Source organism: Callospermophilus lateralis, chromosome 3 (genome assembly GCF_048772815.1).
Source record: "Callospermophilus lateralis isolate mCalLat2 chromosome 3, mCalLat2.hap1, whole genome shotgun sequence".
Taxonomy (NCBI): Eukaryota; Metazoa; Chordata; class Mammalia; order Rodentia; family Sciuridae; genus Callospermophilus; species Callospermophilus lateralis.
Window position 1 is genome coordinate 150,918,649 of NC_135307.1, and position 14,891 is coordinate 150,933,539.

Consider the following 14,891-nt stretch of genomic DNA (forward strand, 5'->3'; position numbering starts at 1 on the left):
TCCCCAGCCTGGGAGAAGTGCAGGCTGGACTTGGGATTTGGTTCTCATCTGGTCTCCTTTGCAGGATGGCATTGGCAGGAAACAAAGCTCTCCTTGAGGTCTCTGCTTAAGATGGGGACCCTTCATTTTCATTTCACTGTGGTTTCCCAGCAGCCTCTTAATGAGCTTCATCTTTGACAGCTCTTTGAACAAAGGGGAACTAAACTTATTAGGGTCTTGCGGAGCTCAAAGGAGGGAGGGTCTTGCCTCTAACGCATCAGCAGAGTTCTGTGCTGCCCGGCTCAGGGGCCCTTTTCAGCAATGCAGAGAACCGGAGTGTGACGAGTGGTAGAGAGCCCAAGTCCAGAGAGAAGGGGTTTCTTCTCATCCTATCCATCTGTGCTAGTTCTTTTTATTTAAAAAAAAATTTGGGTAAAATTAAACCACGTACAGCAAAAATAGGGGAATGACTGGTTACTGCAATCGCCAAGTTCAAGTTCAGTGAGGTAGAAGGCTGGAACACAGTTAAAGGGAACTGAAGGATATGGACAATAGGTCTCAGCTTGCTTCTGCAGTTGCCTTTGTTTTTCTTCATTTTCTGCTCCGCACAGTACAAGGAGGCAGCTCTCAAGTTCTTGGAGATAAGCGTTTTGGATTCTGGTGGGCTGGAATGGATCACGTGTCACTTTTAATCTAGTCATCTAGGTTCAGGGTTGATTGAGTTCTGATTGGCTGGTGAACTCAAGTTTGTGGTAGGACTGGGAGGGGTTGGGCACTGATACCGCTTAAACCAAGGGGAACCGCCCATCTGTGCTCCTGTGCTTATTTAGTGCCTGTCATCTCTGCTTCTGGGCTTCCAGCAGGGTTGCAGATCCCATGCTACCTTCCCTACAGATTCTGGCTTCACAGAATTGAGGACTCTTCTATTTAGGCCTGTGACCCTGACTGGCAAGAGGGTTTCTTGGCCTCTGGCTTGTGTTGTTCAGAAAACTGGGGTCTCCTGTTTCCTTACTGAAGATCTAACTAATGAGATTGGTCTTTCTTTTGGAGGAGAATATTTTCAGACGTCCCTGATATATAATCTGTGCTTCAGATACATGTGGTGGCAAAGATAGACTTACCAACTTAGCAATGTCTCAGTGAATGTACAAATGTTAAAATTATTTCTTTCTGGAAATGAATTTGCTATGCAACAAGTATTCTGGTACCTGCTATCTTTTGTGCACTGGGCTGGATGTATGATACTTGCTATTTGTGAATTGTTCCAGCCCAAACTAGTCTGTGTTTTGGCTCTTTCCTATCTCTGATGGCTTTCTCTTCCTTGTACTACAGAGAACTGCTGGAGACCACCTGCCGCCTGGCCAACACGCTGAAGAGGCATGGAGTACACCGAGGGGACCGTGTGGCCATCTATATGCCTGTGTCTCCACTGAGTGTGGCAGCAATGCTGGCCTGTGCCAGAATCGGAGCTGTCCACACAGTTGTCTTTGCTGGATTCAGTGCAGAGTCCTTGGCTGGGAGGATCAACGATGGTGAGCACATGGACTGGGGAAAGGAGGAACCCAGGAATCCCCTGGTCCTTGTTCCTGTGGGGCCTGGTCACCAAGGAGGAGACTAGAAGTAGGGCTAGAAATAAATGAAAAGTTACACAGCCAAATGACAATGCTACCAGGGTGATACATGGGTGACCAAGCATTTGTTCTGTGAGCTGAGATCTGAGCATGTTGGATTTAGCCAGGAGAAGAAGGGAGGAGAGAGTTCCAGGTAGAGAAAACAGGCTGATGGCGGCAAGAGTTTTGTGTGTGTGAGGCCTGGAGGAAGCTGGCCTGGTTGTAGCATAGGAGGGAAAAGTAGGAAAATTGAGGTGAGGCTGTGCATGAGGAGGTACTGCAGGTTGATAGCTTTCTGTTGTGCAGAACAAAGGGGTGAATCATCTCCAGAGATCTGGAGTCAGGTGAGGGGGCATGCGATAGATATATCCTTAAAGGTTTCTGACTGCAGGTTAGACTCCTGGATAGAGCAGAACAATAGTGTCTCCCCGTTCTTGCTGTTGTCAAAGGGCTGAGTGTCTGGATCATTGCCCAGTATGTGGCTGGTGGCCCAGTGTCTGTGCAGTCTTATTCCTGCTCTTCTTACGAGTCCTCTGAGCTGGCTTTCTAAAGAAGGTGCCAGTTTCCGGGAACCATTTAGAGTTCTTCTGTCTCACTGAAGACTTGCCTGTGAATTGAGCAGAGTTAAAGGACTGAGTTTTTAGAACCTGCTGACCAGCCTTTTTAAAAATGTCCGGGAAGCCCTTCAACTCCCTTTTAGGGTTTCTCATCCACTTTCAAGGAATGGTGCTGCCATCTCTTCTGCTTTTCCTCTCTCTAGAACTTTACAGCACCCAGTCTGTGCCAGACACTCTTCAAAGCACTTTGCAAAGATTATCTTCTTTAATTTAACTTACTTAGTCCTCATACATTTGTATAAAATTGTGCTCTTACTTTGTTTTTCTTCTTTAAAATTTTCACTGTGACCATTTCAAAGAGTAAAACTCAGTGGCAGTAAGTACATTTGCAGTGTTGTACAATCAGCATCACTATCTAGTTCCAGAACTCTCTCATGGCCCCAACCAGACATGTTATACCTTGCAAGAAGGCATTCCTGATCTGGGGGTGGTGGCACACTCCTGTAATCTCTGCAATTTCGGAGACTGAGATAGGAGGATTGCAAGCCGGGAAATTTAGTGAGAACTTGTCTCAAAATAAAGAGTAAAGAGGGCTAGGAATGTAACTCAGTGGTAGTGTCCTGGGTTTACTCTTTAGTACTGCTCCCTGCCAAAAAAAAAAAAAAAAAAAAAAAAAAATTATGCCCCTTTCCTCCTGTCCAGTCTCTGGCAAGCACTTGTTTTTTGATTTGCCTATTCTGGATATTTCAAATAAAGGAAATTGTACAATACCTAGTCTTTTGTGTTTGGCTTTTTTTTTTTTTATTCACTAAGCCTGAGTTTTTCGAAGTTCAGCCATGCTGTAATGTGTATCAGTACTTTACTTCCTGTTGTAGCTGATTAGTGTTCCACTGTGTGGATATATCATATTTTGTTAATCCATTTAGCAGTTGAGGGACAGTTGAGGTGTTTCCACTTTTTGGACTCGAGAATGGATTGGCTATGAATGTTCATATGCAAGAACACCTGCTTTCAATTTTGAGAGTATAGACTTAGGAGTAGAATTGCTGGTTCATATGGTAATTCCATGTTTAACTCATTGAAAAATAGCAAAATTGGTTCCCAAAAGGTCTACACTATTTTACATTCCCACCAGTAACATATGAGGGTTCCAGAAACTGCATCCTCATCAACTCTGGTTAATTTCCATTAAAAAATTATACTGTCAGAGTGAGAATAAAGCAATATCTCACTGTGGTTTTGATTTGTGTTTCCCTGTTGAGTAGTACTGTGGAGCATCTTTTTCTGTGCTTTTTGGCCATTGTTATGGTTTGGATATAAGGTGTCTCTCCAAAAGCTCCTTGTTAATGCAGGGATATTCAAAGGTACAATGATTGGATTATGAGAGCTGTAAGATAATCATTCCATCCTAGTTTGAATGGACTAACTGGGTGGTGTCTGTAGGCAGGTGGGGCATGGATGGAGGAAGTGGGTCATTGGGGGTATATTTCGGAAGGGCGCCTCTCGTCTGTGGCCCCTTCCCCTTTTCCATGGATTTATGAATAATCAGTGAGTAATCAATGCTCCTTGACCATGCCCTTCTGCCATGATGTTCTGCCTTCCTGTGGGCCCAGAGTGATGGAGTTGACCCACCATGGACTAAACCTCTGAAACCATAGGACAAAATAAGCTTTTCTAAGTTGGTCTTATCAGGTATTTTGGTTACAGTGATGCAAAGCTGACCAACATATATTTGTATGTCTTCTTCGGAGGAAATGTCTGCTTAAGCACTTTGCCTGTTTTTTAATTGGTCATTTGTCCATGTGTGGTTGAGTTTTTAAAAAATATTTTTAGTTGTAGATGGACACAATATCTTTATTTTATTTATTTACTTTTATGTGTGCTGAGGATCAAACCCAGTGCCTCACATGTGTGAGGCAAGTGCCCCACCACTGAGCTATAATCCCAGCCCTGTTATTGAGTTTTAAGAGTTCCTTATTATATTCTGGATGCTGAATAAATGTATATATTTAATTTTGTGTTGTTAGGGATTGAACCCAGGGATGCTGTACCATGGAGCTATATGCCCAGACCTTTTTATTTTTTGAGACAAGCTCTTGCTAAGTTGCCCAGGCTTGCCTTTAATTTGCAATCCTTCTGCTTCAGCCTCCTGAGTTGCTGGAATTATAGGCATGCATCATTGTGCCTGGCTGGATGGTGGACTTTTATCAGATACTCTTTATGATTTACAGGTTGTCTTTTACTCTCTCAGTAGTGTTCTTTGGTGCACAAAAGTTCTTAATTTTGATAAAGTAGTTCATTTTTTTTCTTTAGTTGCTTGTTCTTATGCTGTATTATTTTAAAAAAAACCATGGCCAGATGGTGTCATATTGATTTTCTCCTATATTTTCTTCTAAGGGTTTTGTAGTTTTGGTTTTACCTTTAGGTCTTTGATTCATTTTGAGGTTTATCTTAACTCCCCACTGGGGATCAAACCCAGAGGCCCACATGTGTTTAGCAAGTACTCTACCACAAAGCTGTGTACCAGTCATTTTAAGTTATTTATTGTACAGTATGAGGTCAGGGTCCAATTCTATTCTCTGCCCATGGATATCTAGTGGTTCTGGCACCAGTTGTCAAACAAACCATTATTTCCCTTGTTGAATGGCACCCTTTGTAGGGTTGGGGATGGAAACCAGGGTCTTGTGCATGCTGAGCAAGTGCTTTACCACTGAGGTACAACCTTAGCCTGTGTTTCTTAAAAATAATTTGACCATATGGGATTCTTTTGGGCTCTTTCTTCTACATTGTGCCTGTCTATTATTATCTCTAACTGTTTTGATAGCATAGCTTTACATTAAGTTTTGAACACAGAAGATATGAGTCTTCCAACTTTGTACTTTTTTTTTAAAGATTGTTTTGCCTATTCTTTTTTTCTTGCATTTCCATATGAACTTTAGGGTCAGCTTTTCCATTTCCATGTAAAAGGCTGTTGGATTTTGATGTGAATTGCATTGAATTTGTAGAAAAATTGGAAAGTACTGTCATAACAATATAATCCCAGAACATGGATTTCTTTATATTTAAGCCTTTAAAAATTTTCTACAAGCTGGGTGCAATAGTGTATACCTATAATTCCAGCTACTGGGGAGGCTGTAGTAGGAGTGATGCTAGTTCAAGGCCAGCCTTCACAACTTAATGAAACTCTGTCTCAAAATAAAAATTAAAAGGACTGGGGTTATAACTCAGTGGTAGAGTACCTCTGGATTCAATCTGTAGTATTGAAAAAAATTTTCTTCTAGCAATGTTTTGTAGGGTTTAGTGTATATGTCTGGCCCCTCCTTGTATATATTTTCCTAAGTATTTTATTCTTTCTGAATTTTTATTTATTTTTTGGTACCAGGGATTGAACTGAGAGGCATGTGACCACTGAGCAATACCCCCAGCCCTGTTTTGTATTTTATTTAGTGACAGGGTCTCAATGAGTTGCTTAGCACCTTGCCATTGCTGAAGTTAGCTTTGAACTCACGATCCTCCTGCCTCAGCCTCCCAAGCTGCTGGGATTACAGGTGTGTGCCACCACACCCAGCGTGAAGTTTTTGTAAATTGAATTGTTTTCTTAATATCTTTTGCTTGTGTATAGAGACAGAAATTATTTTTGCATATTTTGATTTTGTACCCCATAAAGTTGCTGATTTATTTATTAATTTCAGTGGTGTGTGTGTGTGTGTGTGTGTGTGTGTGTGTGTGTGTGTCGGGGGGTATTTCTTAAGATTTTCCACATATAGGATCATCTCATCTGTGAATAGAGATAGTTTTACTTCTTCCTTTCCAGTTTGGATGTTTTTAATTTATATTTCTGGTTAGGACTTCTGTTATAATGTTGAATAACAGTGAGGAAAGTAGGCGTCCTAGTCTCATTCTGATCCTGAGGGAATGCTTTGGTCTTTGATGTTGAGTATGATGTTAGCTATTGATTTTCATAGATGCTCTTTATCAGGTTAAGTAGGTTCCTTCTGACTCCTAGTTTGACAAGTTTTTTTTTTTAATCATGAAAGAGTATTGAATTTTTTCAAATGCTTTTTCTACATTTCGGCTTTTCCTTCCCTCTGTCAGTATGTTATATTGCATTGATTGGTTTGTGCATGTTGACCACCCTTTCTTCTTGGGGTAAATCCCACTGATCATGGGGTATAATCCTGTCAACAGTATGGTTTGAGGGTTTTGCATCATTTTTCATAAGGGATATTGGTCTACAGTTTTCTTACAGTGGCTTTGGTATTAAAGTAATGCTGCCCTCATAAAATGGATTTTGGAGGATTCTCACCTCTTCAGTTTTTGGAAGAGCTTGGGAAGAATTGGTGTTAATTTTTCTATAAATTGGTTAATTCATCAGTGAAACTATCTGGTCCTGGTCTTTTCTTTGGTGGGAGGTTATTATTTTCTCTTTCAAGATGAAGAAACTGAGGCACAGAGAGGTTAAGTGACATATCCAGAGTCAGGCTCTTCCACCAGAGTTTATTCTTTTTGCATTACCCTGGGCTGCTCCTTTCCTCTCTTGCTGGTGTGGCCATGGTTATTAAGTGTGTTTGTTAAGATGCTTTGAGACAAGCAATCACAGTTGACTCTGGAAAAATCTGGAAGATGAGGGATTTAGTACCTGGATGCTGGGATAGTGCCCAGAATCTCAGGATTCTTAAACCACCAGCTTGGGAAAGCAGAGGTCTCACCACCTCTGAGGGCCTTAGCAGGGGACCTCCTGTAACATTTTTTCAGAACATTACCACTAAGGAAAACTTGCCCCAACACCCTCTGGTTTCTGTGACAAGCTCTCCTGGTATTGAGTTTCTGGGGGCAAGACTCTGTTAAGAGGTGTCTGGGTCCTCTTGGGTCAACAAGGGGCATTCTTGATTGTTTTTTTCCTGTGTAACAAACTGCACCAAAACTTAGTGCTTAAAACAACAATTGAACATAACATTTTTTCTTTTATTTCACAAACTGTGGGGCAGGAATCAAATAGACCTAGTAGGAATGGCTTCTCTTTGCTCCATGATTTCCAGACACTAAGTGGGTTGACTTTGAATAGTTGGGGGCTGACCTGGCATCTCTTTCTTTTCGTGTGGCTTCTCCATGTGGCTGTCTTGGGTTTCCTCACAGCATGAGAACCTCAGGCAGTCAGACTTATGACATGGTTCCTAGAGGAAGAAAGTGGAGACGGCCTGATTGTCCTCATGGTCAGGACTAGAATACACAGAGCATCCTTTTTTTTTTATACTTCATTGGTCAAACCATTCACTGGCCAGTCCAGATACAAGGGGAAAGGACCTAGATTATCTTTCTCCATAAGACTAGGTCAAAGAATCTGTAGCTATCTTCAGTCTACCACTAGGAAGGTTGGTGTATTTTCTGAGTGTGACCACTCAGGATCTTGCCATGAGCCAGGTAGCCACCTTAATTGGTATGCATGATTCTAGAGTTCCAATCACCTGCCCCGGCTTCCAGGCTGTCACCATTATTCTTTTATCTTCTCTCTTGCTTATTGCTATATGAAGATAAAGGGGACTATGAGCCAGGGAATGTGGGTGGTTCTAGAAGCTAATCAGGGCTGTCAGTCAGCAAGGAAATGAAGACCTTGGCCCTGAAGTCTCATGGAACTCAATTCTGCCAATAGCTGGTTGGGCCAGGGAGTAGATTCTTCCCCAGATCCTCCAGATGGGAGCTCAGCCTGCCAACATCTTCCTTTTTGCCTTGTGAGACTCTGCCCAGAGCAACTGTCAAGCCTACCAGTGAACTAAAAAGAAGTATCCCAGCCACCAAGTTTGTGGTCATTTCCATGGGAGTGATTGAGAACTAACACAGATTCCAAGACCTGTTCCAAACCAGGAAGGGACAGTTGAGGCCTTCCAAATAGTGTCACATGGCTCCTGCCTATGCCCCCCAGCCCTATACCCATTAGTCTGCTGTAGAATGATCCAGTGGGTGAGATGACCTTGTCCTTCCTAGGTACTCTCCCTGGGTCCTGACCTTGAAAATAGCTTGGGTAGTGGGGCCCTGGACAAGTGAGAATGCAGGAGTGAGGTATGAGTCATGGAGGCTGGAGAAGGAGCTGCCACTTCTGCATGGGAGATGGGTGGGAGATGGTCATCTTCCTTCTTCATCTACCGGGCACTCACTCAGGTCATACCCACCTACAGGGATGTAGGGTTGGAGAGTCTCTGATAGGCCTCATATGACTCAGTTTCTCTAGGTGACATATTGCTAAGGTCTGAAGAGCAAAGAATGAATGTGGCCAGACCAATGTGGGTGTCCTAGTGCCCCATGAAGGTATGGCTACTCCTGGGCAGGTCTAGAGAATCTCTCCAGTCTCTCCAATCTAGAGATGGGCCTATGGGGTCATATGGCTGCAAAGTCGTGTGCTGGAGAATTCTTATAGCCCTCAAATTCATGACATCTCTAGGGCTCTTAGGAGGAAAAAGGTCCTGGGCATGTGGCTCAAAAGTATTTTCAGACAGGAATATGGCTCAGGAATATGGTGACTTATTGCTCTTATAGAAGAGATCCTGAGCCAAGAGTCCCACTGTAGGCGTTTATCTGGGAGGTGGTCTCCAGGCATTGGGAAGTGGGTTCAGAAATTGGGCAGCCAGAATTTCATCCACAGGGAAGCCTGAGAGATAGCATAGCTCACGTGCATCAGGATGACCCCTCATGCTTGTAGGGGAGTTAAAGAGCTTATTCTTCTGTTGAGAGTCATTGATTGAGGAGAACTGGGGTGGGAGTAATTCCTCAGAACTTCTGTCCTTTGCTCTACAATAGGCCCTCGGTACAGCCTATTGCTACAATGGATATTTTTTCCAGACCCACCACAGTCTTGTTCCCTCTGGGTTATCCCACATTAGATACAGTGCAAAGGGTAACTCCTTTGCCTATGATCCTCATGCCCAAGTTTGTGTGTCTCTCTTTTCCTGCTCTGGGCCTTGCCTTATTGTCTTAGGAAGCTCAGGTTCCCCAGGATAGTCCTGGGCCTGGCTGACCCAGGTTCAGTCATTGAAGACCAAATGCAACCAGGGGGGAGCATTGATCTAAAGGTGAGGGTAGGTGGACAGCTCCTGGGAAGCCACCAGGGGTGGAGGGGTCTCTATTCTCTGGACAGTGAAGGTTCTTGGCTTATAAAAATGCCCCTGGAACTGGGACACTGTGGGCTTGGCCTTTACCTCTGGGTGTTGCACTGCCACCATGATTGCCATGGGCAGTGTGACAGCCCCTCACCTGGGGAAGATGGAAGGAAGGGTGGAAGTTGGTTCGGAAACTGTCTTTATCTGCCAACATGAAGGAGGAGAAGTTGAGCTTCATTGTCATTTTTTCTAGTTCCTTCTTGTTTATCTTCAGAGCTGGGAAAGACCTGGTGCTGCTGCATAGCAAAGCCACTCTTTTGATTGATTCTTTTACTCAAAATTGAACTTTATGACACTCTTAGGCCTGGGATGTGTGGCTTCAAGTTGGGCTACGAGGGTTGAAGCAGGGAGGAAACTGATTAGACATGTCCATGTTGTCTCTGTTAGCCAAATGCAAGGTGGTTATCACTTTCAACCAAGGACTCCGGGGAGGGCGTGTGGTGGAGCTGAAGAAAATAGTGGATGAAGCTGTGAAGAATTGTCCAACTGTCCAGCATGTCCTGGTGGCTCACAGGACAGACAACAAGGTCCACATGGGGGATCTGGACATTCCCCTTGAGCAGGTGGGTTACTTTACTTTGTGTAGTTTGAGATTAACAGGGTTAATTAATAGAAGAAATTGGTTAACAGGGTCTGGGGTTGGGCTGTAGTTCTCAATCGTGGTACCCTACAGGTGTCAGGGTTCTTTTGTTGTATTCACCACCCCCCCACTTTTTTTTTTCATGCTGAGAATTGAACCAAGGTCTCAATTTCTGAGCTAAACGTACAGTCCAGATCCATCTTTTTATTTTGTGTCTTCTCTGCATTTGGAATCGAACCTGGGCAGACCAGAGAAGGTGCTCTGAATCTGTTCTGCTGAGTCCTGCTGCAGCTGGGGAAATGGTGTTCTCAGGGAAGCTGAACGAAGGGGAGAGACTAACTGCCCTGTATCTGCTGTGTGTTTCTTCTCCCTTCTAGGAAATGGCCAAAGAGGCCCCTGTGTGCACCCCAGAGAGCATGGACAGCGAGGACATGCTCTTCATGCTGTACACCTCAGGAAGCACTGGTTCCCCCAAGGGGCTCGTCCACACCCAGGCAGGCTACCTGCTGTATGCTGCCCTGACTCACAAGGTAGAGAGGCCTGTGTGAGGAGGAGGACTGAGGATGGGTACTGCCATGCCACCGGCAGGCTCTGGGCAGGGTTGGGAGGTATGCAGTTAAGGCTGGAATTCCTCCTGTGTTGGGATGATGCCTCTTGATGTAATATGGTGTTTTGTTATGGTGTACTCATAAGCAGGGCCACTGTGAGTCATGCCATTGAGATAGTGGAGCAGGGATGTATGCTTGTGAGACAAGACAGGGCCCTTCATCCAAGCCTGACTGTGGTCCTGCAGTCCTCTAACCTGCCCCCACTCCTCAGTCAGCTTGATGCCTGTGGGATGGAGCCTCCCTGGCTCTGACATCAGGCTGATGCTGCTCATCAGCAGGGCTGTGTTCTGATGCTCTGGGCCCAGGCACTTCTGACTTCATGAGTCCCTTGCTCCATCCGAAATGTAAAAAGTTGTATATTACAACTCTATTGGGGAAATACAAGAGTCTAAACAACAGAAATTTGCAAGGACTGTGGGTGTGACTTAGTGGTAGAGCACATGCTTAGTGTGTGTGAGGTCCTGGATTCCATCCCAGAACTGAAAAATCCCAGCTATTCCAGGCTGAGGCAGAAAAATTATAAATTTAAGGCTGGCCTGAGCAACTTAGACCCTGTCTCAAAATATAAAAAAAGGACAAGGGGTATAGCTCAGTGGCAGAGCACTTACCTAGCATATGCTGTAACCTCGGGAAGCACCGGTACCCCCAAGGGACTCGTCCACACCTGCTGTATGCTGCCCTGACTCACAAGGTAGAGAGGCCTGTGTGAGGAGGAGGGCTGAGGATGGGTACTGCCAGGCCCTGGGTTCTATCTCCTGCTCATTTCAAAAGTAAAATTTTAAAAAATTACTTTTATAAGGAAACTTAAATTACTATGTGGAAATTGCATTATAGTGGGCCACACTTTTGCAGTATAAATCAATGATAGATCATATTTTTTATTCTAATAAATGCATTTGCAAAACAGTACTCATTTAAATGTGGATGGGAGGGGAATAGTGATTTAGTAGGGTATTCGTAGTTACCTTGGGGAGTAGCTGACATGTCCCATGTGGACTTGAGTTTTGAGCTACCATCTGTGGACTACACTGTGTTATAAAAAGCCAACTTAGCTCTTGCTGGTGGCAGTGGTGAAGGGAACTGACTGGCTCAGATGACCTGGAAGTCTAGGCCCATATAAGCAGAGCTTGGATGCTGACCTGGCTGGTGGCATCTTTCCCTGCCTTGGCCATCTTGTATTGAAGGTGAGTTTCCCAGCCAGGCTGACCCAGGAGCCAGAGAAAGCCTCAACAGTCTCAGAAAAATCTTGGCTAGGTTTAATTAATCCAGAGTTTAATTCTGACTTGGTCACTATGGGTAAGATGGAAAATTCTGACTGGGCAGGCTGGGTCTCTTGGGGAAGAGCCTCCTGGGGATGAAAGTGAGGTAAGGAGTTTCCCAGAGAGAATTACAGAGGGAAAGAGAAGGAAGTGCTAGAGCACAGAACTTATGCCCAGCACATTGACAGTGAGGCAGAAAGACAGATGTGGTACAGAACCAGCTGAGCAGATCATATGTCATGCTGAACATGAATATATATTAACATATTTACCTCTAGCTGCTGGCTGACTTTGTATGAGTCCCTGGACCTTTCTTGACCTCAGTTTGCTCATCTGAAAAGATTGGCAGATTGTGTAAGTAAAAATGTTTTGGAACACATAATCATTGAGACCCAATGCCAGGAAAGTCAAAGTGGATCTGTTTCTGTCAATTTATATAAAACATACATTAGGGAAGCTGCAAATGTGGTGAGATTCTTTGTTATTTGTGTTTTCTTTCTTACTTTCTGTACTGGAAATTGAAACCAAGGACACTCTATCCCTGAGCAACATCTTCAACTATTTTATTTTTATTTTTTAAGTTTTGCCTTAGGATCTGGCATAGTTACTGAGGTTCTTGATAAATTGCCCAGCCTAGCCTTGAACTTGTGATCCTCTTGTCTCAGCCTCCCTAGTTACTGGGATTATAGCCACCAAGCCCAGCCTATTTGTGTTTTCAAAGTGTTCCCCAGACACTGTTTACATCAGAAAAAAAAGTGGGGTTATAGGCATGGGGGACATCTTTTGAATGACTTTTCAATATGGGGAGATTTTTTGAAGTGTTAGGAATGGAGAGTTTTAGGCTTCTATAGATAAGACTAAATATGAAAAATAATGGAAAGAGAATTGTGTTTCTTCTCATCCATTTGCTATTTAGGGACTGCCCCATGCCAGTGCTCAGGACTTGGGATGCAGGGAGACCTAGGCATCCATAGGAAAGTAGGCAACTTTACAATTTTCTCTGCTCAGTGGTAGCAACACATAGGAAAAAGATTGTTTAGGTAACTGTGAACTACCAACCAGATGTGTGTCCCAGTTATGCCCTGCAGTGGCTGGATTAGCTTGTGTTAATCCAAGTCTGTGTGTCCTTTGCTGTAAGGTGGGGTTAAGAGTCCTCACATCTGGGGCTGTCCTGCAGCTCAGGTAACTGTGCTCAGGTGACTAGGTGTATCAAGCCATTGGCGCAATATGTTGTTGGTGCCCTCATCATAATCACTGGGATGTTAGTATGCGGGCTCTTGCACAAGTATGTGTGTGTAAGTGCATGTTTGCATGCATATAGATGTGTGTGGGTACATGTATATGTGCATATGCTTGCCTGTGTATATGTGCACATGTGTTTGTGTGTGTACACATGCATGTATGCTAATACTATAGAATTAAGGCTCTTAGGGAAAAAGGTTTTTGGTTTTTGTGATTTTTTTTCCTTTCTTTTTTGATACTGGAGATGAACTGGTGATATTTTACTACTTATCTACATACTCGTTTTTTATTTTGAGATAGAGTCTTGCTAAGTTGCTTACGGCACTAAATTGCTGGGGCTGGCCTTGAACTTGGTATCTTCCTGCCTCAGCTTCCTGAGTTGCTGGGATTACAGGTGTGCTGCTCGCCTGGTTTAGAATGGTTGACTCTGGAGTGTGTTGGAGGTGCGAGTGATGTCTGGGGTGTATAGTGGGGTTGGGGTTCTGCCTGGCTGCTGGGCCCTCAGAGACTGGTCTCCCTCCATGCACTATAGGGGGAGAATTCTGCAGTCTCATGACAGACTTGGCAATTTGGGTTCAAGTTGTATTAATAATTCTTTTGACTTTTGAACATTTTGTGATGAGGGCCACAGAATAAAAATGCATTCTTTCTTGTAGAGCCTGGAAAAATATCTCCCTAGTTTGGAAAAATAGCTTCACCTGGCCACTTGTAAACTCCACTGAGCTACCTGCAAACCCTGGAGAAACTGACCAGCAGTCTTCAGGAGCAGGACTTGGGGGCCAACTTGACCAGAGTTTTAAAAAAATCTTTTTAGAACATGGAAAAGAAAACTATTCAAATCAAATTAACGAGTTATAAGGCAAATGCCACTTTGGTCAAGAAATGGAATGTTACCAACCTCCCCTTTATGACCATAGCCCCCTCTTCTATATTCCAAATAATCACTGTTCTGTGTTTTTCTTTTTATAGTTTGTCCTATCCACAAGTTCATCCCTGGACATTAGAGCCTACTCTTGCCTGTTATTATTATTATTATTATTATTATTTTGGATACTGGGGATTGAACCCAGGGGTGCTCTATTACTGAGATACATTTTCAATTCTTTTTATTTTCTGTTTTGAGGCAGATTCTCACTAAGTTGCTGAGGGGACCTTGAACTTGTGATCCTCCTGCCTCATCCTCCCAGGTCAATGTAATCAAAGGTGTGTGCCACTGTGCTTGGCCTGGCCCCTGTCACAATATTTTTGATGTCTTTTTATTTTTTTTTTTTATTTTTTTTATTTATTTTTTTTTTTAATTAATTTTTATTGTAGGTTGTTCAAAACATTACATAGTTTTTGATATATCATAATTCACACTTTGATTCAAGTGGGATATGAACTCCCATTTTTACCCCATATACAGATTGCAGAATCACATCAGTTGCACATTGATTTACATATTGCCATTCTGGAGTCTGTTGTATTCTGCTGCCTTTCCCATCCTCCGCTATCCCCCCTCCCCCCTCCCCTCCCCTCTTCTCTCTCTACTCCCTCTACTGTAATTCATTTCTCCCCCTTATATTTTCCCTCCTTTCCCCTCACTTCCTCTTGTATGTAATTTTGTATACCCCTGAGGGTCTCCTTCCATTTACATGCAATTTCCCTTCTCTCTCCCTTTCCCTCCCACCTCTCATCCCTGTTTAATGTTAATCTTCTTCTCATGCTCTTCTTCCCTACTCTGTTCTTAGTAACTCTCCTTATATCAAAGAAGACATTTGGCATTTGTTTTTAAGGGATTGGCTAGCTTCACTTAGCATAATCTGCTCTAATGCCATCCATTTCCCTCCAAATTCTATGATTTTGTCATTTCTTAATGCAGAGTAATACTCCATTGTGTATAAATGCCACATTTTTTTTATCCAT

The 14,891-nt window shown here is 43.4% G+C and overlaps 1 protein-coding gene across 1 annotated transcript in view; it reads left to right on the forward strand.

Moving 5' to 3' along the window:
- Nucleotides 1-14,891, forward strand: part of Acss1 (acyl-CoA synthetase short chain family member 1) — a 62,806-nt gene that overhangs the window by 30,723 nt on the left and 17,192 nt on the right. Inside the window, exons 3-5 of the mRNA XM_076851443.2 lie at nucleotides 1,312-1,511; nucleotides 9,685-9,860; nucleotides 10,255-10,407. Of these exons, the coding sequence (XP_076707558.2) occupies nucleotides 1,312-1,511; nucleotides 9,685-9,860; nucleotides 10,255-10,407 (529 nt within the window). The remainder of the gene's footprint in view (nucleotides 1-1,311; nucleotides 1,512-9,684; nucleotides 9,861-10,254; nucleotides 10,408-14,891) is intronic.